Source organism: Muntiacus reevesi, chromosome 2, assembly GCF_963930625.1.
Source record: "Muntiacus reevesi chromosome 2, mMunRee1.1, whole genome shotgun sequence".
Classification (NCBI taxonomy): domain Eukaryota; kingdom Metazoa; phylum Chordata; class Mammalia; order Artiodactyla; family Cervidae; genus Muntiacus; species Muntiacus reevesi.
In genome coordinates this window covers 95,555,424-95,581,375 of record NC_089250.1, presented here as the reverse complement: position 1 = coordinate 95,581,375, position 25,952 = coordinate 95,555,424, and the positions used below count along the sequence as shown (strand labels likewise).

The 25,952-nt window shown below is 37.1% G+C and overlaps 1 protein-coding gene across 1 annotated transcript in view; it reads left to right on the top strand.

The window, feature by feature from the left end:
- ANK3 (ankyrin 3) overlaps positions 1–25,952 on the top strand; it is a 366,098-nt gene that overhangs the window by 272,466 nt on the left and 67,680 nt on the right. The window contains exons 26-28 of the mRNA XM_065922389.1: positions 2,730–2,836; positions 8,123–8,347; positions 11,086–11,240. Of these exons, the coding sequence (XP_065778461.1) occupies positions 2,730–2,836; positions 8,123–8,347; positions 11,086–11,240 (487 nt within the window). The remainder of the gene's footprint in view (positions 1–2,729; positions 2,837–8,122; positions 8,348–11,085; positions 11,241–25,952) is intronic.

The following is a 25,952-nucleotide window of genomic DNA, read 5'->3' as shown; positions in this document are numbered from 1 at the left end:
CGCTGAATGCAGAGAAAGCTGCTCCTCATTCATTTCTGCATTCCCCTAAGATCTGGATAGGATAGTGACTGCACATAAGTGCTCTACAAATTATTGTTCAGTTTGATTGCAGGACTTATCAAATATACACACCAATAAAAAGTCATGTCTTGTTATCAGACATACTCGTTTGGATTAAAAGAAGAACCTCCATATACACCTTCAGCCATTTCTCTCCAGAGACAATGACTTGGGGTACCTTTTGATGACTGAGTATTAAGCTCACAGGGTACTCTGCATGGTAGAGGACTTGCCATCTGTGACTTCCACTAAAGAAATGAACCTGGAGCATTTCACTGGAAAATTTCAGAGGAGACTTTCCATTTTCAGCCTCAAGGTTCCATCCTCACTGTCTCTCTGGGAGACCAGTAAAGGTAGAAGTTTGGGTTTGAACATTTGGTATATAAGCTTTCAATTAATCTCCATTTTCACTATGGTGCCTTTAATCTTCTAATCTTTGCCTCTGGTCTCTGTGCCTCTAACTTTCTGCCAAGGATGATGGAGAGCAGTTAGTTATTTGGCAACAGATAAATCAGTGAGGGGATTGTGAGGATCATATCACTTTTATAGAGACTTTCAACCAATCCTTGTTTTTCTGCTGATGTGTTCTCTTGTTCTCTTTGTACGTGTGTGTGTGTGTGTGTGTGTGTGTGTGTGTGATTTAACACTCAACTTCCGTTTTACTGGGGTTTCAATAGAAAGCAGATCTTCAGCAGGATGAAAAGTGAGATTGATATTGCTTGTGGTCTGTGAAATACTATCTTTCATCAAATTTGGAACATTCTTAGCAATTCTGTCTTCAGATTTAGCCTCTACTTTATTTTCTTCTTCTAAGAGTCCAATTACACATATGTTAAAACCTTTCACTGTGTTCTATGTCTCATACCATTTTCTGTATTTTTCATTCTTTTAAACTGTCTACCCTTGACATACACATACTACTATATTTAAAACAAACCACCAACAAGGGCCTACTTTTTATAGCACAGAGAACTCTATTCAATATTCTATAATAATCTAAATGGGAAAAGAATCTGAAAAAAAAAAAATATATATATATATAAAACTGAATCACTGAAGTATACACCTGAAACTAACACAGCATTGTAAATCAACTATAGTTCAATATAAAATAAAATTTTTTAAATCTACCCTTCATTTTATATATTTTTCCACTTACACTTCCAGTTTACTAACCTTGTTTTCTGTTGTTTCTACTCAAGAACTCACGTTATACTGAGAACTGGACAAAGACCCATTTGATTCTTTCTTACACATATTCCAGTGCTCTGTTGAATTATCCAACTTTATTTTCTCTATCTTTTCTGTTTTCTTAAACATACTAATCATAGTTATTATGATCACTATAGTGAAAGTTCTTATAAGCTTCCTTCAAAATAAAGGATGACCTTGGGATCTGTTTATAGTATTTGGGCATCTTTTTCTGTTTTTGCTCATGTGCTGTGGCCATCCTTGGCAGTTTTTCATTGCATGCTGGACATGATGTATTAAAAACAAGTTTGTAGACATGACACACCCAGTGATGATATATTCCTTCAAAGAGTCACTATCTCTCTGCTATGCAAATACAGGGGTGGTTGAGTCTTCTAATCCAATCAAGATTTTGCTGCAATGAGGCTGGTCTGAAGCCCTGATAAGCCTCAGGCAATCTCTGAACTGTCTCTGGCCCTTCAGGGTCCTTATTTGAAATTCGGGTGTGATCTTTGAGGCCCCGCCCCTTCTAAGTGTCAAACTCTGAATCTTCTTCTCAGCTGCCCAAAAGCTCTACTGTGCCTTTCAGAAATTTTCAGGTTGGTTTTTCAGCTTCCTGTTCTGCACCGCCCCAGAATTTAGCAGATGTTCTGAACGGAAATCTGTAGCGTGCTTGAGACCACCCAGCTCTCCACCAAAACTCTTGGTTTTTATATTCCCCTGCAGGTAGCCCCTGTAGGCACACAGCCCAGATTCCATGGCACTGGTAATTGACAAATGCCCTCAAGTTAAGAATGGAAACAAAAAGTCAGCTCATCTTTTTGCAGGTCACCTTCTCTCCAAATACAGATCCTCCAGCTTTGCACCTCAGTTATTCTCTGCTGCCTGCAGAGATAGATGATTTCCATACTTACCTGGTGTGCTTAGCACAGCACTAGGCTGCTGCGGGCTTCTCTATCCCACTTGGAAATAGAAGTCATCAAGACTGATTTTTTTTTTTTAAGATTCAGAAAAGAAATTTACAGTTGTAGGATTAACTTAAGAGATTTTTGAAGTACTTAAAATCGTGGTTAGAATTACTTCTGTGATCTTCCTTGTGCCATGCCAATTACTCAAGTGGTTTCTTAAAAGACTGAAATAATACAGCATATTGATGAACTTTATTTTTTAATTCTTAAAACTGCAGTGTAGACCTATAGAGGAATATACAGTCAGGCCAGTGGATGCAAAGGGCTGATGACACTGGTTATTTTATATAAGGGACTTGAGCACCCCCGGATTTTAGTATCCACAGGCACAGGTGGGTGAGGGGTGTCCTGGAACTGGTAACCTGAGGATAAAAGAGACGACTATAAGAAAATGCTTATTTTGAATGTTGAACTATCTGGACTGATAGAGACATACAGGTATATTTTATAGGTGCAGAGAAACCACTGTCTTGGGTGAGTTGCTGACATAATATATTGTTTATTTTTCAGCATCTAACATTCACAAGAGAATTTGACTCAGATTCTCTTAGACATTACAGCTGGGCTGCAGATACCTTGGACAATGTCAATCTTGTCTCAAGTCCTGTTCATTCTGGGTGAGTAACCAGAAAGTCACTTCTCCTGTTAAATTAACATTGCATTTATCATTTGCAGTTATAAATTCATATTGGCAAGTTTCACATGTATGAAATATTGATCTTCTAAAGGACTTCATTAATGAGTATACGTGGCATATATTTGTAAATAATTAGTAAATTTTTTTCTAGACAAGTCTGCATATCTGTTTTTATTGACAAAAGCACAGTGTTAGAAAGGAAATTAATAAAATGCTGGTGCATAAAAATTGCCTGGCTATTCTGGCACTACTTTTGGGCCTTTAATTTTGCATTTCAATAAAAAAATTTTAGTATAATCATTTCATTTTACTTTATTCAAATGTTTTTTCTGAGTATATTATTTTCCTGAAATAAAAATATAATGAGGTTGTATTAAAGTTTTTTAAATAAATGAATTTTTAAAAGAAAAGAAACAGTAAATGTACCAATGTGTGTACACCAGAAGAGCTATAGTAAAAACTACATCAAAGAGGCTCCTCTTTGCTGCCTGTTGGTCAGCAGGCAGCTAAGAGGTGACCTGCTTCAACTGCTAAATTGATAATTACTGTATTTTTAGATATTGGGTTCTTTGCCTAATAGGTAATTAAAACTTGGGATAATCGATATGTATACAGATGGGAAAGAGATAATTTGAAAATTTCAAAGTATTTTCACCTCTGAAATTGATGTTTAGGCCATAAATTAATTGTAATTCAGGACAAGTACAGATTCATTTTGAATTAAATAAGTTAACTATGATTAACATATGTGAAGTGCCTTATATATCTTATGAAGTATTTTTTGCTGCTTTGAATTACAATAAAGTGTGATGGCTAACATAGCCAGTACTTGTCATATATCTGGCATTGTGCTAAAATCTTTTCACATGTATTATTTAATATTTATTTCAACCTTAAAATGACACTGAGATAAGTTTTATCATTATTCCCGTTTTACAGAGGAAAAGTCCTAAGCTCAGAGTAATGCTACAAATTATTTAAAAAGCTCTTAACACAATCACAGCTTGTAACATCACAGTTGTAAAAAAACAAATCACCACAATGTCATTTAAACAGAAATAATTTACATGCAAGTGCTTTATAAACTATAAACTACATGGTGGTCTTTGAGTCATCAATGTTGCGTTTCTTTAATTCAATTAGAAAAATTCTTAATTATAGTAATATTAATTTTTAAACTGCTTAAAATATTTACATGATTTATAGTATATGGGTCTAAGATTGTAAAAGCAAAAAAAAAAAGTCAGAGTTGAGAGGGAAAATATAAAACACCCAGAATACATTCATTCAGTGGGCAAACATATTGAGTTTTCTGAAACAAGTTTAGTGAATTGCCACCATGTTACCAAAATCTAGAACCAACACTTTGTACTCTACGTAGGAAAGAAAAGTCCAAGGGTTTAATTTAGTAAATTGAGAAGCTGAGGCATCATAGGATAATAAAATCAGAAATGAGCTTTCCTCTGCATTGGACACAGTATAGTATTTGAATAGGCAACTTATCTCTCCTTCCCCTTGAATTCATTGCAGATAGTAGACTTCTACAGGGAAGGAAAGTAATAGCAGCTAGTTGGGCTTATTTGAAAAGGAGAATACACACTGGTATACACTTGGAACTAGTTCACTAATGCCAGGTCTATGGAGTAGCTTATACATAGCCATATGAGGCAAATCTTTTTCCAAATTGTCCCACAAATGCCAAATGCCTTGGTTTTGTTTTCTGGTGATTTTTATTTTTCCTTTGCTTATCATTGACATTTTCTGTTGCTTGCTTCTAATTATCTTACATTAATTTTCCCATTTGCTTTCTAAATTATTTTGCAGCTATTCTTCTCCACTTCCTCAGTATGATTCAAGGTGATAACTGTGTCTTTTATGTGAATCATCCCTTTTTGTATTTTTAATTTATGTGAATTTTTCCCACAGATTGTGTCAGTGTCTGTAAGTGTATCAGCATTTGTCATCCTGCTGTTCCTAAAACTAGAAACATTCATGTGTTAGTTTTAAAATCATTTGTAGAATTCCTGCTTTAGTTTAAATATTAATAAGATACAATGAATATGATTCAGTATTACCTTTTCATTTGTTTTTGTCAGTTATAGTGCATGAAATTTTATTTTGTATACAATATGTAAGAAGTGAAATTGCTCAGTCCTGTGTGACTGTTTGCGATCCCGTGGACTGTATAGCCTAGCAGGCTCCTCCATCCATGGAATTTTCCAGGCAAGAGGACTGGAGGGGGTTGCCATTTCCTTCTCCAGGGGATCTTCCTGACCTGGGGATGGAACCCAGGTCTCCTGCATTGCAGGCAGATGCTTTACCTGCTGCACCACCAGGGAGGAGTTTAAAAAACAAATTGCTGTATTTCATGATGTTATTGAATAATAGGACTCAATATTATGCTTAACATTTACCCCATATGTCCTCAGTCTTTTGGCTCTATAAAGCTGAAAATCTTAGAAAAATAAATAATTGGTAATGAGCCCCAGCTATGTGCTGGGTGCTGTGCAGAATATATAGAAAGAGATTCTTCCAATTTGTCATTAAAATCTTCTAAGCCATGCCATGGTTTTTCCATTTGGTTCTGATATTCTCTGTAGCTGGGATATTTTTATATTGACACTGGCAACCTTCTTACACTACCTTCAGTGTATATATGTATATACATTATATACCTATAATATATATTTCATTTATTTATATATGTATAAATAAATGAAATTTATCACTCAGTTGTGACTGACTCTTTTAGATCCCATGGACTGTAGCCCACCAGTCTCCTCTGCCACAGGAATTCTCCAGGCAAGAATATTGGCATGGATTGCCATGCCCTCCTCCAGGGGATCTTCCCAACCCAGGGATCGAACCTAGGTCTCCCATATTGCAGGTGGATTCTTTACTGTCTGAACCACCAGGGGAGCCCATAATATATATTTCATTTATTTATATATGTATATATTTTTCCATTTTTTTTTCAATGTTAGTAACCAAATCTGACCTAGGCAATTTCTAAGCACACTTAACAAAATAGCTTTATATATTGGCTTATTCAATAAACATTTACTGTGTGCTTATTATGTGTGAGAATCATGCTCAGCTCTGCAGTTAGAGCAGTGAACAAGACAAACCTGATCTGAATTATTATGTGTGTGAATGAGACCCAGCTGTTTGTTGCCAGGGCGAGCAAGGCCCTCTCAGTGTAAATACTCCAGTGTTTATTTGTACCAATACAACTGCATTTTCAAACCCAGAGTTTATCTTGAGTCATTTTTCATTTATTCTGTTACTGTTAGTCCCAACCACAAATTCCTTTTTAACTACTAAAAGCTGGGAAAGATCTGATTTTTGTCTTGGGCTTCCTTATAATATTGCCACATTGTCTTCAGTACTGGGTAAAAAATGGTAAGCTTGTACATGTCTAAGGAAATGAAGGCTCCCAGAGTAGCTGCAAGGGAGCCCTGGATCATTCAGCACAGGAGACAGTTCATCTGCACATTTGTACAACTGAACAAGGATCTTTGTTTTTGAATAGGAGGGAGTTTGGTTTTTGTTTTGTTCTGTTTCTGAGGGGGTCTGTCTCTTGCCCTCATACTTTGAATATCCCTGTGATTCCAGTCTTTCAAAGTAGATACAATAATATCAAAACATATGAAAACCATTAATTAATCCAGAGGAAAATGGCTAAATCCAAAATGAGCAAAAAGGTATGAAGTTGACTCCACCTCACAGATGACCACAGCTGGTTCCGAAAATCTGCTGGGCTGAAAGGTGATCCCCATGCACCTGCCTGTCTCCATGGGGATGGTAGGCTGATTTGCTTCTTTGACGAGTTTACTCTTTCAAGGTCAAGAAGCATCACTCTTTAGGAAGGGGTCTCCAGCTAAGACCTCCAAGCAGAGTCTGAAATCTATTTGGGGGGTGTTAGAGCTGTTTTACAGAAGAGTAAACAGTAGAGGATTTTGATGGATGGGATTGTCCGCCCCCACGCCCACATACACACACCAAATACTGTAGATATTCAGACAGTTTTCTAAATATCAACATTTGGTGCTCTTCCACGAATGAGCATATTTTCATATGTGAGAACTAAAATGTAAAAATATGTGTTTCTGTTCCCCTGTCTGACTTGCACTCTTCCATATGTTGGGCTCATTGATTTATGTTCACTAGAGTGCTTTACAACCCGGTGACAAAGGTGGGAGGAGTCACGGAGGTCTTTTTTTCATGAACATATGATAGGAATCAAGATATTACCCAAATAAGTTTGGGATTAGCAAACTATTATACATAGGATGGATAAACAACAAGTTGCTACTGTCTAATACAGGGGACTATATTCAGTAGCCTGTGGTGAATCATAATGGAAAAGAATATGAAAAATAATATATATATATGTGTGTAACTGAATCACTTTTTTGTTCAACAGACATTAACACATTGTAATTCAACTATATGCCAATAAAAAATTTTAGAAGATACTACCCAAATATGACAGTTAATTCTTTACATCTTCATAGCTACAAGCACAAGCAGATAGTTTTTCTTTCCTAGCTTTAATATAGCAGCCAATGACAGAATTATATAGAGATGTTTTCGAAAAAGCCAGTTCAACAATGTTTGCATTTCTGTACAGATACTCAAATGTAGGTTATTTTAAACAGTTTTTAAAGCCAAATTGATACTGAAAAGATTAAATCCCTTTCCATCAAAATTGCCTTAGTAAAACTTTAGTCACTTTCTGCTTTTATTCATTCCTGCTTTGTGAAAATAGTAAAAATTAGAGTGTCGGTATGATTAAATATACGTTTATTTTCTGAGTTGTTCACGTTTGAGACATACTGTGGAGTTTCATCTTAACTGCTGGGGGAAGAGATTCCATAGTCAGCAAATGGCCCTTTGAATATAATTTAAACCACCCACAGCAACTACATACAGTGGTTTTGTTTAGGGGACTTTGCTTTTAAATACAAGACAGTCCTTAATAGCCAGTTTTTATTCCAGCTTTGAAACATTCACTAATCTTTTAGTTTGAGCATCGACAGAGTGGTTGACTTCTGTTCAGAGGCCATTTGCCACCAGAAACAAATTGTCATGTTTTACACTTTTGCTCAGTTCACAAGTTGAATGCATGTTTGAGGTATTACTTCCAGTTTATTCTTTAAAGAGAGGAAATGACCTTGTCTGTCACTTTAACATGTAACTTCAAAACTGACTGTGAAGATGGTTTGTGTCTCTCCCTGACTCGGCCTCTGATCTTCCTCTGCAGGTTTCTGGTTAGCTTTATGGTGGATGCTCGAGGGGGCTCCATGAGGGGAAGCCGTCACCACGGGATGAGGATTATCATTCCTCCACGCAAGTGTACGGCCCCCACCCGCATCACCTGCCGTTTGGTAAAGAGACATAAACTGGCCAACCCACCCCCCATGGTGGAAGGAGAGGGATTAGCCAGTAGACTGGTAGAAATGGGTCCTGCAGGGGCACAATTTTTAGGGTAAGTCATCTTGTCAATTTTCATCTTGGCCCTTATACCACATCTTTGATTTTCTTTACCCTTGTCAATTAAATTAAATCTATTGAGTTAACTATTAAATCTATTGAGTTGGACCATTTTGGTCAATTACAGCATTGGTGTAGAATCAGAGGTCACAAAGCTATGTAATTCTGTGCAAAGCTGGTGGGCTGGCACTTCCTTAACTCAGTTTGCTGGTCAAAGCTTTTACTAACCGAGAAGCATGTTTTCTGCTCAGTGAGTGCACGGAACCCCAGCAGCCCCCGTGGAAGTCAAGGCACCAGTCTTACCTGTGACATATTGAATAAATGGCTATTTTGGGTACATGTCTTCTTAATGATAATTTTTGGGGGAAAACAATCCATTGTGACTTTAAGAGAAAAAAAATGAATTTATTTTCTGAGGTGGCACTTGGGTGCAAACCAGGCAGGCTCTGTCGCGACTGACAGTTTGTTCACAGTTTCCCCTTCTTGTTTCTCTTCCTGCTGCATGGATGTTATTCAGTAAACTGCATCTTCCCACCAATCCTCCCCCTGTAAATGAGGGTGAGAGCTTGGTTAGCCGAATCCTGCAGCTTGGGCCTCAAGGAACAAAATTTATTGGGTAGGATCTTTATAGACAAGATACAGAATGTCTACAATTCTTTTTCCATTTTCAATTTTTTTCTGTCACACCCATGGTCTTATTCTCGTCTTAATTTTATTTTCAGTTTTTAATGCTTTCAGTTGATGTATGTCACTGAAAGAACAAAAAAAACCATAGTGGCTTGACTTAATGTAGCACCGCTACCTCTCTTGTGCTTTTCAAGCATGTGGAATTCACTGCAAGCATTCTGCTTTCATAACTTTGTGCTTTTGTAAAATTTACTTTCATCTGAAATATTTCAACTGATTATGGTAGTTTTTAAGATAGACGGAAGGTCTAATTTTAACCCAGTGTAAGAGAAGGTATTTGCAGACTCTGAATCAACATTTGCTATAAATGATATATATATGTGTGTGTATATATATATATATATATATATATCTGTGTGTATATATATATGTATGTGTGTGGAGTTACATTTTTGTAAAAGTACTTTTGCATACTAAGTAAACTTTATGGACTTTGAAAAGGAGAATCATCGATAAGTAAACTGATTTTGAAAAAAATGTTGGGAATACAAGATATTTAAAGAAAACCAAATGGGCAGCAGGTAGAATATTTACTAAAGTTATTAAATTATTTTGTTTCCTTCTGTTTAAGCTGAAATGTGTTGGTGTTCGTCTGTCTGCTTGTCTGTCTGACTGGTGTGTTGGCCTTGGCAGTCTGCATGAAGAAACCTGTTATGAAAACTTATGCTTGGCTTTCACCTTGGTCCCAGACCCTCATTCATTTCTTCTCTCCAGTATTGTTGAATGTCATACACAAAGCCACATTCCTTAAATATTTACAGTGACAGTATCTGATACATGAACCTGCAAAGATTGTATCTAGTCCCCCCCCCCCAAAAAAAATTAATGTCTGATCCAGGTGTGGTTAAAAATATGGTAAACGTCTTAATAACTCTTGAAGTTACTAACACTGTTAGGAATAGCTGATTCTGTTTTTACCCATCAAAAAATAAAAGCATTATAAAAAATCTTTCAAACCCTTAGTTTTAACTAATGATAAGTATTTTGACAAAAGTAAAATTTTCATACCTATCATCCTATTTTAAGTGAATGCTTTTGTAATAACTCCGATAATATGTTTTATGTCATTTGGTCATTACAACTACTATCACTTTTTATGCTGTTACCTATTTAAGCCTGTACCTTCTGTTCCCACTTGTACATAATCACATAGGCTAAGAGGTGAGGTTACATACAACCTCTGTAGGAGAATAATGATACTGTCTACTTAAATGTCATAAAATAAAGCTGCACAATCCAACTACATAAACTGTGTGTGATTGTGGTCTGCTTACTTCCATTCATCTTTTTTAGCATTTATCCTACTTTAAAATTTAACAGAATTATTCCTGTGCTTGATTGGCTAGCTTCAATTTGCAGCCATTTTCTTACATTCTTTTGCAAAAGGACACTGTCAAAGATTAACAGATTGTTATACGACAACTTCAAACCAATGGTGCTTTTTCAGAGAGTTTAATTCCTATGCAGTCCTACAAGAGTGAGGAAATTAAGCTGCCCATTTCATAACTTAAAAATTAAAGAAACTCTCTTGACTATACAGGCCATGAAAGTTATGAAAACTGACCGTTGGAGGGAGTGGATTATTATATTGATTGTTTTCTTGCTAAGGGGAAAAAAAATCAGTAATCTTTCAAAATAATTTACAAAATTTCTTTGAAGAAATGACTGTGTCCTTTTAAATCATGAGTGTTTTGTATAATATACCTATTGTGTTCTTAAACACGGACCAACTTTCTTTCTTATGGTCTATTTTAATAACTTTCAATTCCTCGATTTCTAATGTGTGCTGAATATTTTCCCTCTTTTAAATCAAATGCCTAACATATGATAGGCCCCAAGAATTGTTTGTGAATGAATGAATGATGGCATGTTTTCAGGCTTCTAATATATTATTTAATTAGCAAATGATTCTGCAGCTTTGAAATCATTCCCAACCTTAGTGGCACCTCTGATTTTCAAATAAATATTGTCAGTGAAACATTTTAAAAAGTATGAAACTATAAACACATTTCTTTTGATACCAAAATAATGTGGCTTTTTTTCCAGCCCTGTCATAGTGGAAATCCCTCACTTTGGGTCTATGAGAGGCAAGGAGAGAGAGCTCATTGTTCTTCGCAGTGAAAATGGTGAAACATGGAAAGAGCATCAATTTGACAGTAAAAATGAAGATTTAACTGAGTTACTTAACGGCATGGATGAAGGTAATTACAATGACTACATGTTTCTATAAAAGTCTGTAGGCAGGAATCAAATGAATGACCAGACTAAAGGAAACAGTGCTCGAATTTCATTCATTTGTATTTTAAAGTGGGAATCAGGTTCCTCAGCAGTTATTGTTTTCTACGTCTAAGGCATGAAGTTTAATTTCATCTAAAAAACTAATCCTATCCCAATACTAATGTACAAGTTTCTGATAATTCTCTCAGTCTTAAATCAATTATATCAATCTTTCCAAAGCTTAAGAAAGTTTTCTAAGTCAAAAATGTGTAAGGAGGGGATAAAATAATAATGGAAGGTATGCAAAACATGTAGAGCATTTTTAAGAAAATACATTCACTTTTAAAAAAACTGTTACTGCAGTATGTTTGACTTACAATGTTGTGTTAGTTTCAGGTGTCCAGCAAAGTGAATCAGTTATACACACACATGTATTGACTCTTTAAAATTCTTTCCCCATATAGGTTATTACAGAGTATTGAGTAGAGTTCCCTGTGCTATACAATAGATTCTCATTAGTCCTATTTTATATATTGTAGTGTATATATGTCCATCCCAGTCTCTCAGTTTTTCCCTCCCCCCATTACTCCCTGGAAACCGTAAGTTTGTTTTCTACATTTGTGACTCTATTTCTGTTTTGCCGATAAATTCATTTGTACCTTTTTAGACTATATATGTAAGTGATATAATATGATATTTGTCTTTCTGGCTTCACTCAGTATGACAATCTCTAGATCCATTCGTGTGACTGGAAATATATATATGACATCTTCTTTATCCATCCCTCTGTCGATGGACATTGGGTTGCTTCCGTGTCTTGGCTATGATAAATAGTGCTGCAGTGAACATTGGAGGACATGTATCTTTTCAAATTATTGTTTTCTCCAGGAGTGGGATTGCTGGATCATATGGTAGTGTTTACTTTTTGTTTTGGGAATTATTATTTCCATCCCCTTTCTTTTATCTCAGTCTTCTCCCAGATTATTCTTATAGACTTTTAATTTCTCCTAGACTTCTAATCAGTTTTTTAAAAAATGAAGTTCAGGCTAATGATTGGAGTCTGTGGTGCTTCCAGTGTCTTTTTCCTTGATCTGGTAAGACTGGCCTACAGCAAGCATGTCACTTTCTCATATACACCTTCTTCAGGCTGCTAACCCTTAGAATCATAGTAGTTTTTCTTAGCAGACGTTATGAATAGACTTGTTTTGAGAGTGGGTACTTGGTATAGTGTTTTCTCTTTTAAATGTTAAAAAAGAGAGAGAGAGAGGTAAAGCAATCTCACCATAAAGAAAGCTAGCCTTTATAATAATTTGCTAGTCCCTAAACATCCAGCAACTGTTTTATATAGCATTTTTACTGGAGATATAATTCACATACTATAAAACTCACTACCTTCACATTTAATTCACTGGCTTTTGGAAAGCATCTAACATAGTCTCTCCTGGTTGTAAAGTGTGCGTGAAGGAGCGACACAGACTCGAGGGTGTCTGAGGGATGACTACAGACAACCTCCTGGATCCCCATGAGCCTCTGTTCCTTCTGCAAAACGGAGATTACCGTCCTCACTTCATAGGGCTGCTGTTAAGAAAAAATAGTCATTATGTGAGGCACTTTCCAAATACAGCCCTTGTTACATACTCAGCCCTTGATAAGTATCAGCTATTATCACTATTATATTCATTCTATAGAAAGAAATTATCATACCAAAGATTTTGTATAAGACACAGTGAATCACAGCCAGCCAAGAATTTTAAAATGTCTTTACAGTAGGGTAAGGGAGTCTAATCATTGTTGAGAGTCTACATTCATGAGGTACTGATGAGTGCATTTATATATTAAAATTTTAAATGAACACATACTACCGCAAGATAGGTAGTTTTAATCCTACTTTATAGATGAGGGAACTGAAGTTCAAATAAGTTAAGTAACTTATAAAAGGTTACCCCAACTAAGAAGCAGTACCAGGGTTGAAATCTATTCTACCTGTTTGCGAAAACTTTTAACTATTCCACTTATTTTAGAATCGTGTGTCCTTTGGAGAGGAAAATAAACCTAAAAAAGAAAAATTCCTACAGACCTCTAGATTTCAAGATCGAGAATAGTCACTTTAAATGTTATACATGTAATAAGTATATAGTAAATGTTTATATATAATATTGATATTTATATCCTATACTATACACAACTTCAGATAATTTCTGATGGATGGGAACATGCAGTGGTGATTAAGATTTCTGATTTTTATTATTTTATTACCTTAATTTATTTTACAGCATGAAGTATAGTCATTCTTTTGTATGGAAATTTACAAGAAAACACAATCAAAGGTTTTAAAAAGAATAAATCCTAAAGGAAAGAACTCAATTAGCATTTTGAAAAGAGTAAAAGAATATGGATGATTCAGGTAAAAGAAATGGAGAGAATAAGACAAATGGGTTTTTCAAAAAGGATAGTTTTTGTTTGTTTTAATAAAAATAAAGTATAGAAATATTTTCATGTGTCCAGTATTTCTTAAATGCTGTTGTCGATTACTAGTTTTTTTAAGGTAGAATCCTCTACACAAGGATTTTATTTTAACCAGTAGCTCTCTTGATGATGTAAGCTGCTGAGGCAGGGTATGTGTCTGATAATGTCTGAGCCACCAGTACTGGGTACAGGGCTCACTTAGACACACACCCAGTCCTGGAGTGTGGGCAGGAGCAGGAGCCACAGCATGATATGCAGCTCTAGAGGAAAGTTCACCTCAGTCTATTTCTTCTACCCTAAACTTCACTGATGTTAATCTCCAGGGGGGAAAGTTAAAGGGGAACATTTACTTCGAGGACAGTTCTGAGAAAGTAGCAATATTTTAGGAAGAATATTGAATATTCTAAGAGAATGTTGTCCAATGGAATTTTCTATAATGATGGAAATATTCCATACCTGTGCATTCCTACAGTAATCACTCAGTCAGATCAGTTGCTCATTCATGTCTGACTCTTTGCGACCCCATGAATCACAGCACACCAGGCCTCCCTGTCCATCACCAACTCCCAGAGTCTACCCAAACCCATGTCCATCGAGTCGGTGATGCCATCCAACCATCTCATCCTCTGTCATCCCCTTCTCCTCCTGCCCCCAATCCCTCCCGGCATCAAGGTCTTTTCCAGTGAGTCAACTCTTTGCATGAGGTGGCCAAAGTATTGAAGTTACAGCTTCAGCATCAGGCCTTCCAGTGAATACCCAGGACTGATCTCCTTTAAGATAGACTGGTTGGATCTTCTTGTAGTCCAAGGGACTCTCAAGAGTCTTCTCCAACACCACAGTTCAAAAGCATCAATTCTTTGGCGCTCAGCTTTCTTCACAGTCCAACTCTCACATCCATACATGACCACTGGAAAAACCATAGCCTTGACTAGACGGATTCTTTGTTGGCAAAGTAATTTTTGTCTCTGCTTTTTAATATGTTATCTAGGTTGGTCATAACTTTCCTTCCAAGGAGTAAGCATCTTTTAATTTCATGGCTGCAGTCACCACCTGCAGTGATTTTGGAGCCCAAAAAAATAAAGTCTGACACTGTTTCCACTGTTTCCCCATCTATTTGCCATGAAGTGATGGGACCAGATGCCATGATCTTAGTTTTCTGAATGTTGAGCTTTAAGCCAACTTTTTCACTCTCCTCTTTCACTTTCATCAAGAGGCTTTTTAGTTCCTCTTCACTTTCTGCCATGAGGGTGGTGTCATCTGCATATCTGAGGTTATTGATATTTCTCCCGGCAATCTTGATTCCAGCTTGTGGTTCTTCCAGCTCAGCATTTCTCATGATGTACTCTGCATATAAGTTAAATAAGCAGGGTGACAATATACAGCCTTGATGTACTCCTTTTTCTATTTGGAACCAGTCTGTTATTCCATGTCCATTTCAAACTGTTGCTTCCTGACCTGCACACAGATTTCTCAGGAGGCAGGTCAGGTGGTTTGGTATTCCCCTCTCTTTCAGAATTTTCCACAGTTTATTGTGATCCACACAGTCAAAGGCTTTGGCATAGTCAATAAAGCAGAAATAGATGTTTTTCTGGAACTCTCTTGCTTTTTTGATGATCCAGCGGATGTTGGCAATTTGATCTCTGGTTCCTCTGCCTTTTCTAAAACCAGCTTGAACATCTGGAAGTTCCCAGTTCACGTATTGCTGAAGCCTGGCTTGGAAAATTTTGAGTATTACTTTACTAGCGTCACTAGTCACATGTAAATCTTAAGTACCTGAAATGTGACTAGAGCAAGTGAGGAAGGTAATTTTTAATTTTTTTAGTTAACCGCAAGTAGCCACCATTGTGGATTCTAGTAGTATGTTTTTCATTTTTGAGCACAGATTATAGTATATCCTATCAGGCACAAGCAGATTTCTTTTTTTTTTTTAAGTTTCTTGATGGAATTGATTTCCAAGATTTCATGCTGACATGTCTTCATTTTGTTTTCAACAAGCTAATTTTCAAATAGGAAGTCTTCCTATCTTTGCTTAGACAACTGACTCCCCAAACACTACCATACTTAGGGCATCTGTGTGATGTTTTAAAGATACAATGATACAGCTCTCTGTCCTGGATTCTACATGTTATCTTGGAAATAGTGGAGAGAGTTTCTTTGATACATTTCTAAAGACCAGATAAACTCTGGTTCCATTTTAGACAGTTAAAAGGAAATGTAAGTACTTCCAAGTTTACAAAAATCAAGCACTGGAGGCCACAACAGGAAAAATGAAGACTATTATTAAATTTAAAAGTAATAATAATGAAGGAACCAAGACACACATTTTTTTTCATTTATTTTTATTAGTTGGAGGCTAATTACTTTACAATATTGTAGTGGTTTTTGCCATACATTGACATGAATCAGCCATGGATTTACATGTGTTCCCCATCCCGATCCCGCCTCCCACCTCGTTCCCCATCCCATCCCTCTGGGTCTTCCCAGTGCACCAGCCCTGAGCACTTGTCTCATGCATCCAACTTGGGCTGGTGATCTGTTTCACTCTTGATAGTATACTTGTTTCAATGCTGTTCTCTCAGAACATCCCACCCTCGCCTTCTCCCACAGAGTCCCAAAGTCTGTTCTGTACATCTGTGTCTCTTTCTGTTTTGCATATTGGGTTATCATTACCATCTTTTTAAATTCCATATATATGCATTAGTATACTGTATTGGTGTTTATCTTTCTGGCTTACTTCACTTTGTATAACGGGCTCCAGTTTCATCCATCTCATTAGAACTGATTCAAATGAATTCTTTTTAACAGCTGAGTAATATTCCATTGTGTATATGTACCATAGCTTCCTTATCCATTCGTCTGCTGATGGACATCTAGGTTGCTTCCATGTCCTGGCTATTATAAACAGTGCTGTGATGAACATTGGGGTGCACGAAGACACACATTTTATAACTGAAGCTTAATTGATCAGATTTCATACCCAGCTCAAGAACCACTTACCACCACTCTTGTTCTGTCCCCAGAGAAACTTCATTTTTACTGGAACCTCCCTCCCCGAAAATCAGGCAAAAATAAACATCAGTCTGTCTCTAAAAATCTAACCCTTCTTTTTCCTTCAAGGTCCAACCAGTCAGAATTCTTGTGGAAAGTAAAGCCTGAGGTTTCATGTTATTTTCTGCTCTCTCCACTCTGTCCCCTGGGTAGCTGTTAATTAGCAAGATAAAAATAGTATATTAAATAAGCTAGTGACCGTCCTTAAAGGAAAAAAGAGATAACTCATCCTACTATAGCTTTATTTAACCTATTAATTTCCCCAGTTTGTAACAATTAAACCTAATCTGTCATCTATGGGAAGTGATCCTTGATAATACTTGTCTCATTATAAATGTCTCATTTTAACCCTCTTTTCCATAAATAAATTCTATGTTACTTTATAACTAACCTATATTCTACTTTTATAACTAGTCCTAGTGTACTCCCTTCTCTGAAAATCTTAAAACCCAAGTGTTTAGAAAGCATCTTGGCCAGTATTTTGATCAGTACTTTGATTATATATATATATATATATATATTTTTTTTTTTTTTTTCTAAGCAACACAATCATAAAGATTAGAGTATGGTTCTGTAGTATTTTTAAAACTTGCAAAACCTTTTAGTGTGCACAATCAAATTGTAACTTCAGAGGAAGGCAAGTCCAAAGAGGAGGATAATTTACACAATGTAGTTTGGTCATTAGGGTTATGAACTGCGGCTGTCACACAGACTGGAATTCCCGTCCTGGCTCCACTACTTACTAACCCTAAGTCTCTCTAACCTCATGGAGAACTAATTGGGGAATGGATGAGCTAAAGTATGTAAATTTCATAGTACAATGTCTGACACATGAGAACCACACTCAAAGCTATACACACAGTTGCTATGTACATACAGTTGGGCAGAAGGGCAAGCAGGGGTAGAAATTTTGCCTCTTCAACTTGCCAAGTCATCTGCTCTGACACTGACCTTGAGGACAAAAGGTCATTTATATCTAATTTTTTTTTTCAAAACTACTGTCTAGTTACCATGCTACATACATGGAGGGCTGTGTCCACTCCAAGGGGATGCCCTTTTCTACATCGCACAAGGACACCCCTAGGGCTAGTGGAATCCCATCACCACCACCCATTCAGGGAAGAGTAAGTTGATAGATCTAGACTTCCAAAATTTGGACTCTAAATCTAGTTGTTTTTCTATAATACTCCCTCACCTCTGTATCTTCTCAAATGAAGGATGCCTTACTGTTATTCAGTTGCTAAGTCATGTCCGACTGTTTGCGACTGCGTGCACTGTAGCCTGCTAGGCTACATTTTTTCCATTGTCTCCTGGAGTTTGCCCAAATTCATGTCCATTGAGTCAGTAATGCTATCTAACCATCTCATCCTCTGCCGCCCCCCTTCTCCTTCTATCTTCAGTCTTTCCCAGCATCAGCATCTTTTCTAGTAAGTCAGCTCTTCGCATTGGGTGGCCAAAGTATTGGAGTATCAGTTTTAGCATCACTCCTTCGAATGAATGTTCCGGGTTGATTCCTTTAGGATTGACTGGTTGGATCTCCTTGCAGTCCAAGAGACTCTTAAGAGTCTTCTCCAGCACCACAGTTTGAAAGCATCAATTCTTCGGAGCTCAGCCTTATTTATGGTCCAGCTCTCACATCAGTACCTGACCACTGGAAAAATCATAGCTTTGACTATATGGACCTTTGTCAGCAAAGTGACATCTCTGCTTCTTTTTTTTTTTACATCTCTGCTTCTTGATACACTGTTTACATTTATCATAGCTTTCCTTCCAAGGAGCAGGTGTCTTTTAATTTCATGTCTACAGTCACCATCTGCAGTGATTTTAAAACCCAAGGGAAAAAAAAAAACTTGTCACTGCTTCTGCTTTTTCCCCTTCTATTTGCCATGAAGTGATGGGACCAGATGCCATGATCTTAGTTTTTTTTTTTTAATGTTGAATTTCAAACCAGTTTTTTTCACTCTCCTTTTTCACCATCATCAAGAGGCTCTTTAGTTCCTCTTCACTTTCTGCCATTAGAATGGTATCATCTGCATATCTGAGGTTGTCAGTATTTCTCTCAGCAGTCTTGATTCCAGCTTGTGATTCATCTAGCCTGGCATTTTGCATGATATACTCTGAATATAAGTTAAATCAGCAGGGTAACAATATACAGCCTAGTTGTACTCCTTTCCCAACTTTGAAACAGTCAGTTGTTCCATGTCCAGTTCTAACTGTTGCTTCTTGATCTGCACACAGGTTCTCAGGAGGCAGCTAAAGTGGTCTGGTATTCCCATTTCTTTAAGAATTTCCCAAAGTTTGTTGTGATCCACAAAGTCAAAGTTTAAGGCTTTAGCATAGTCAGTGAAGCAGAAGTAGATGTTTTTCTGGAATTTCCTTGCTTTCTCTATGATCTAACAAATGTTGGCAATTTGATCTCTGGTTCCTTTGCCTATTCTAAACCCATATTTTACATCTGAAAGTTCTCAGTTCACATACTGCTGAAGCCTAGCTTGAAGAATTTTGAGCATAACCTTAATGTGAAATGAGTGCAACTGTATGGTAGTTTTAACATTCTTTGGCATTGCCCTTCTTTGGGATTGGAATGAAAACCTTTTCCAGTCCAGTGGCTAGAGGATGCCTATAAAAGTGCTTTGTATGCAACAAAAGGTGACAGAAATGTCAGTTGCTATTTAAATTTTCCACTATGAATCAAGGTACCCTCTTAATTCCTGTATGATTCCAAAAGACATGGTGTGTATTCAGGAAAGACGATCACTGCAGAATAAGATGGAATCAAGAGTTATTTGTGGCGCTACCAAACTCAGAGACAAAGGTGTCAGTAATTATGCTAGTGAAGCAGGTGTGTTAGCAGAGTTCTACTGAAATAAGATGCTAGAATAACACAGAGGACAGTTGGTCTGGTGTGAAGAACCTGCTGTTACCACTAAGGTATCATGTAGCAGGAGCCACTTTTCTATTTGGCAGCAGACTTAAATCTTGTTCTAGCACTTGTTCACTGGTGTTTTCTCGGGAGAGAAAAAGGTACCGCAGAACAAAAGTACTCATTCTGCCCCTGCAAAAGCATCATCTTTCAAGTGCAGCAAATTGAATCCACTTTGAAAGTTTAATTAAAACCTTACTTGAATTGAACTAACAAAGTTCAATTCACCATGTTTAAAATTGTGCTTCCGGTGAGAGGGGATATGGGGAGAGGGTTGGATTAGGAGCTTGGGATTAGCATATACAAGCTACTATATATATAGAATAGATAAACAATAAGGTCCTACTATATAGTACAGGGAACTATACTCAGTATCCTATAATAGACTATAATGGAAAAGAATATGAAAAACAATATATATATATCTGTCTGAATCACTTTGATGTATAGCAGAAACTAGCACATTATAAATCAACTAAAGTTCAATAAAATTAGTAGAATAAATGCCTCTAAAGTCAGACCCCAAAGGGATGTTGTATAGTTTGTGGTTATACTGGACCTGGGAGTAATATTTATTAGTAAAAGAATCCTTCCCCCTTAGAGGTCTTAAGAATTGAGGAGTTTGAGAAATGCTCAGTCCTGGACTGACCAGTACAGTAGCCACTAGCTACTTGTGGCCAGAGAACACTTGAAATAGGGCTGATACAAACGGAGATGTGCTGTAAATATAAATATAAAATATACCAGATATATGAAGATTTAGTACCCCCCAACATATATCTCATTTATAATTTCTATATTAATTGAATGTTGAAATGGTAACATTTGGGATATACTGAAATAGAAAAACATACTGTTAAAAATAATTTCACCTATTCCTTTTTTATTTTCCAGTGTGGCTATAAATTTTTTAAACTTATATATATGACATGCATTAAATTTTTTTAGACAGCACTACCATAGACAGTAGTAGATTTTGATTTATACATATTAGGTCTAAAATCTATTAGATTTTAAAATCAAAATCATTACTACCTATCAAAAGCATGCTTTGAAGATATGTGAATTTTGCTATTATTTTAAAATCCCAATCACTGTATTGGAACAAAATGTTGCTAAAGTTCTCCAAACAGTATTACAGCACTAGGAAAATATTTCCTCACTTGTTAACACTGCTTAACGTTCAGATGAGAGCAAGTGAAAGTTTATGGTAATACATTTTAGATTAAATAATTACATGTATTGTTTTACTACAAATGGAAGCAGGAATGGAATATTTATACTAATTATGTAGCTTAACAGAAAATAAAATGTCCATAATTTATTGTCTAACTATATCAATCATATTTTGGAAACATGCTTTTCAGTTAAAAATTGCTACTTTGGTTCTTTTCAATTGAACTTATTTTTACTTTATCAGCCATGAGACCAAACAGTGATCTTAAATTGTCCAGTTAGATCATAGAATCAGTTGAGCACTGCAAAGTGGAGTATGTAGCTTTATGTTGCACACAGCACCACCTGTTGGAGAAATCTGTTACTGATTTTGAAAAATTCTGGAGGGAAAAGTAAAAACTGAACTTAACCAAATCAGGACTGTGGTTGAAGTGCAAAGAAAAAAAAAAAAATAATAGACTGTGGTTGGAGTGTAAAAAAAAAAAAAAAAAAAATAGAAAAAGCATGCTAAAATCTATTAATTGAACCATAACACAATACTAATTTGCTCTCAGTTCATTGCCATATAAATGTTCCTTTAAATCAATGGAATGATGCCCACCATGTACTTAACTAGACCAGAGTAGTTCCATCACCCCTGCTAGTCAGGGAATAAACACAGGACCAAAGCAGATGAGCAGTACCGATGCCAAGTTTTATACACATCTATGTAATGGACTTGCTAGCAATTCCATGTCTTAATGAACCATTATTGGGTCCAAAACTGACCTCAGACATCCTGTCACACATGTCAGGTGGGGAGGAAGGAGGGGGTGGCTCAGCGCCCTCCAGGGATAGTCAAGGAGTGTGAGAGACTGGACCGTATCCTGCATCACCTTCAGTGTCGGTGTGAATGAGGCTGACTTGTGGACACTGCAGGTCTAGGCCCCTCGGAGCACAGTGCACTTACATGTTTGTGCCACATGCTGAGTTACCGATTGGTGTTTAGCTTTAAGACATTATATCCGATCCTGATTTTGAAGATAGGATTATACTCATTGTTTCTTGTCTGGATATAGTACCAACGGTTAAAAGAAGGGTTGAGGAAAGTTATGTAAGGGGGCTAATTGCTTAAAAGGCTTTTTATTTACATAAATAGAAAAGTAATCTAATGTGGAAGAATATTTTTCTAGAAAATAACATGGAGAAGCAGATGCAACGAATATGAAGCTTCTGCAGTCATAGCAGAAAACAGATTATTCCAGCATGGCCAGACATGCCCTCCCTCACTTCTCTTCCTCCAGGAAGCATTCCCTAAAGCCCAGTCCAAGTTAGATCCACCTGGTAAATAGTCTACGGCACCTGGCCTGTCTTCTTCTGTAAGCAGCTTTGAGCTTTGCTCTCTTCATGGTGGACTCTAACGTTTATGCGCACAGAGAGTGCTCTGGTGACAGTCATTATGCCCCATGTACGTAACAGCTCTTAGCAGTGTTGTCTCTTCATCATAATTTGTTGACTGAAAGAAGAAATAAATGACTTTTATCCAGGCATATGCTGCCACTCTTGGTGATATATTTCCTCAGTAATTCATTGACCCATACCTAAGAGAGAAAACAACTTCTAAACGAACGGATGCCACAAATGAGGAGAGGAGGTCTGGGAAGCAGGAAAAGGGCATGTAATGATTAGAAATTAGTTTTCTAAAAATTAACTTCAAGATATAGGGTCATTAGAAATTATAGGGATTGCTAAACCTGGAGGGAAAAACAAACAGATATGTCATTATTTCCAGACATTCTGCATCATTAGCCCTCAATTACTTGTGCAAATCTGAATAACAAAGGTCTCTACCTTGGTGTAAAATAATGCTGACCCAGACAGATGAAGAGCAGATGCCAGAGTTCAATGGGTTAAATTACTGAAATTATGGGACCTTTCTGTACTGTCTTTGCAACTTCCCATGAATCTAAGTTTTCCAAAATAAAAATTGAAAAAGTTCCTACTGTGTTTCCTTTGAGGAAGAAGAGTCAAATATATAATTTGCGGGGTTTTTCCTGTAACCTCATGGAGGGCTTGTTCCAAAAGTTGCATGTTCAGATGGAGCTGAACATTAGTCCCAAGAAATGAATGTCTATAATTTTCTGAAATATTTCAGTGAGTATATTACATGTGTGCTATTGCTCCCCATAGTCTATGAAAAAAATATTAGTTGCTCAGTCATGTCTGACTCTTTGTGACCCCATGGACAGTTGCCTGACTGGGGTCCTCTATCCATGGAATTCTGCAGGCAAGAATACTGGAGTGGGTAGTCATTCCCTTCTCCACAGATCTTCCTTACCCAGGGGTTGAACCTGGGTCTCCTGAATTGCAGGCAGATTCTTTACTGTCTGAGCCACCAAATTTTATAGCCAGAGTTAAATACTATAAGTTTATCTTTTATTTCCCTCATTTCCCCCAATTTATCTGCTACTTAATTTTCTGTTATTGGTGAAATTTTCTCTTAAAAACTGATAGCAGTTCTGATTTATACACTTGTAGAGGTGCAAAGCAGAAATAGTGTGATTTTTCTTTAAAAGAAATCCAAACTTAGATCTGCCAAAGGCAGGCTCTGTGGCTCTCCTCTATCTCCAAGGTTGTATGACCTTGGAAAGAATATGCAACCTAAGTTATATCAACAGAACTGTGCTGGTGGTTTTGTATCATTTATTTGTCATATCTACTGCAGAGGAAAATTTCTTATCCTGATGTTATAAACAAGTAATGTAGGACTCAGAGTTCAGGAATCTGTCCAAAGTGCAAGCTCACTGGTTTGAGAACTGGATTTGAACCTAAGATAGCTGTCTACAAAAACTTTCCACAGACCCATACGAGCTAGCCTGCTCTTTTGAATTCTGATATTCTAAGACTCCATTTTTTCCCACCACTCATTATTAAATACTCCATTCTTAGAAGAGCAAGCTAAGAGAACATTCGTATGACCAGAAATGAAACCCCAGATACAAAAATCATCCTTTGTGAAACCTTTAGCTTGTATTCCTTCTATAGACTATTCACACTCAAACCTGCAGATCACAAACGGCCTTTAGAAAACAGATTCCATACAGGAAAGAGAGTCATGGACTCATTTAACCAAGTTATCAAGACATTTATGACATGCTTGTAAGAGTGAGGCCAAACTGATCAAGGTGATGGTTTAAATGCTTTAAGAAAAACTTATTTCATGGGAATGTGATTTCAATTCTGTTATTTATGATTCATTGTATTATGACCTTCATAAGCATTCATATTTGCAAAGCATTTTATGATCCTTCTTGCTCTGTTGCAAAATCTCAGTTACAGAGAATCCTGTCACACCTTTTACCAAGAAGGTAAATGAGTTACAAGGTACTTAAGAAATTTATCATTCATCAGCGAGGCAAGAATGCTATAGAACATTAGCTTCCGTTTCTTATTCCACTGTCATCAGAACTTTCTGCTTCTGGAGTGAGCCAATAAGAAATTATGTCATCTTTTGGATCAGGGTGTTTGCATATCTATCCACTAAGTTAAAGTCACTCAGTTGTGTCCGATTCTTTGTGACCCCATGGACTATACAGTCAGTGGAATTCTCCAGGCCAGAATACTGGAGTGGGTAGCCTTTCCCTTCTTCAGGGGATCTTCCTGACCCAGGAATCGAACTGGGGTCTCCTGCATTGCAGGCGGATTCTTGACCAACTGAGCTATCAAGAAAGCTGATATCCGCTACTCATCCATTTATCATTATCTATTCACTGCTCATTATCTATCCACTACTTACCCATTTATCAACCACTAACCAGTGGTTCAGTGTTAAAGAATCTGTCTGGCAAGCAGGAGATGCGGGTTTGATTCCTAGGTCAGGAAGATGCCCTGGAGAATGAAATGGCAACCCACTGCCACTCCAGTATTCTTGCCTGGGAAATCCCATGGACAGAGGAGCCTGGTGGGCTACAGTCCATGGGGTTGCAAAGAGTAGGACACGACTTAGTAACTAAAGAGCAGCAGCAGCAAGCCATGTGCCAGCTAGCCTGCAAAGACATTGTGTCAAATAGTGGTTGATGTCCATGGTCTGCGTGGTTTTGTCCCTTCTCCCACCTGCGTCTTAGCTCAAAAGCAGACCAGCTAAGTTAATTTGGGCAAGTCACTTAACCTCTCTGAACTTCAGACACTTACTTCACCAAAATGCTATGTGGGCAAAATAGTAATTGACCTGCCACAAAGCAGACATGCATAAGTGTAAATTTTAACCTTCCTCCTGGCCAAACCTATTTCAGAATTCACCTCTCTCTTTTCCCTTTGATGTCTGTATACGTAAGAGAGAGAGAGGGGGAAAAAAAAAACTTTACTAGTAACAGATTTAAAGAAAGAAAGAGAGGGATTCCAAGGTCCTTTCATTGTGCAGGCATTAGAATCACCCTGAAAAGTAAGAAGCTCTTAATATTTTTTTATGCCCTTGTCTCCTTTAATTCTATAGCTATGGAGTGGTTTAGTATATCTTTTTAAAAATCATTTAAAACTAATAGATATTTATTGTTCCCCCATAAGTACCTCTTCTCATATTGAAATGTCCTTGTTTTTAATGGGATCCTGTTGTCATGTTTTTAATAATTTGGAGTCTGGATACTTAAAGACAGATACAGGGTAAGAGTCTACTAAGACTTTCTCAAGTATGTCAAGTCATAAAGTCACCTGAGTTGAGTAGGGAAGTTTCAGGTTCCATCCCTGGGCTCCCAACTCAGAATCTCCACTACAGAAGCCCAGGAGTCTCTGCTATTAACACATAACACTGGTGTTACTTCTGATGTGGCCAGTTTGGGGGCACACTGCTCTGGGAGCTAGGTGACAGAGGAATTGCTAACAGCTTTAAAAGAGATTGGGTACAACACAGAGGGTCCCTGAGTCACTGGCAAATCCTAAAAGATGTCAGAAATTGAGCATGAAGCTTCTCCATTTACCATTCATTTGTTGCATCTGATGGGTACACCTCATCTATTTGGAGTTGCCTTAGTGCTTCACACAAGGTAATGTGGCCTAAGTGTGACAAAGTGACCTCCATTACACAAGGTGGCAGTTCTTTGTAAACCCA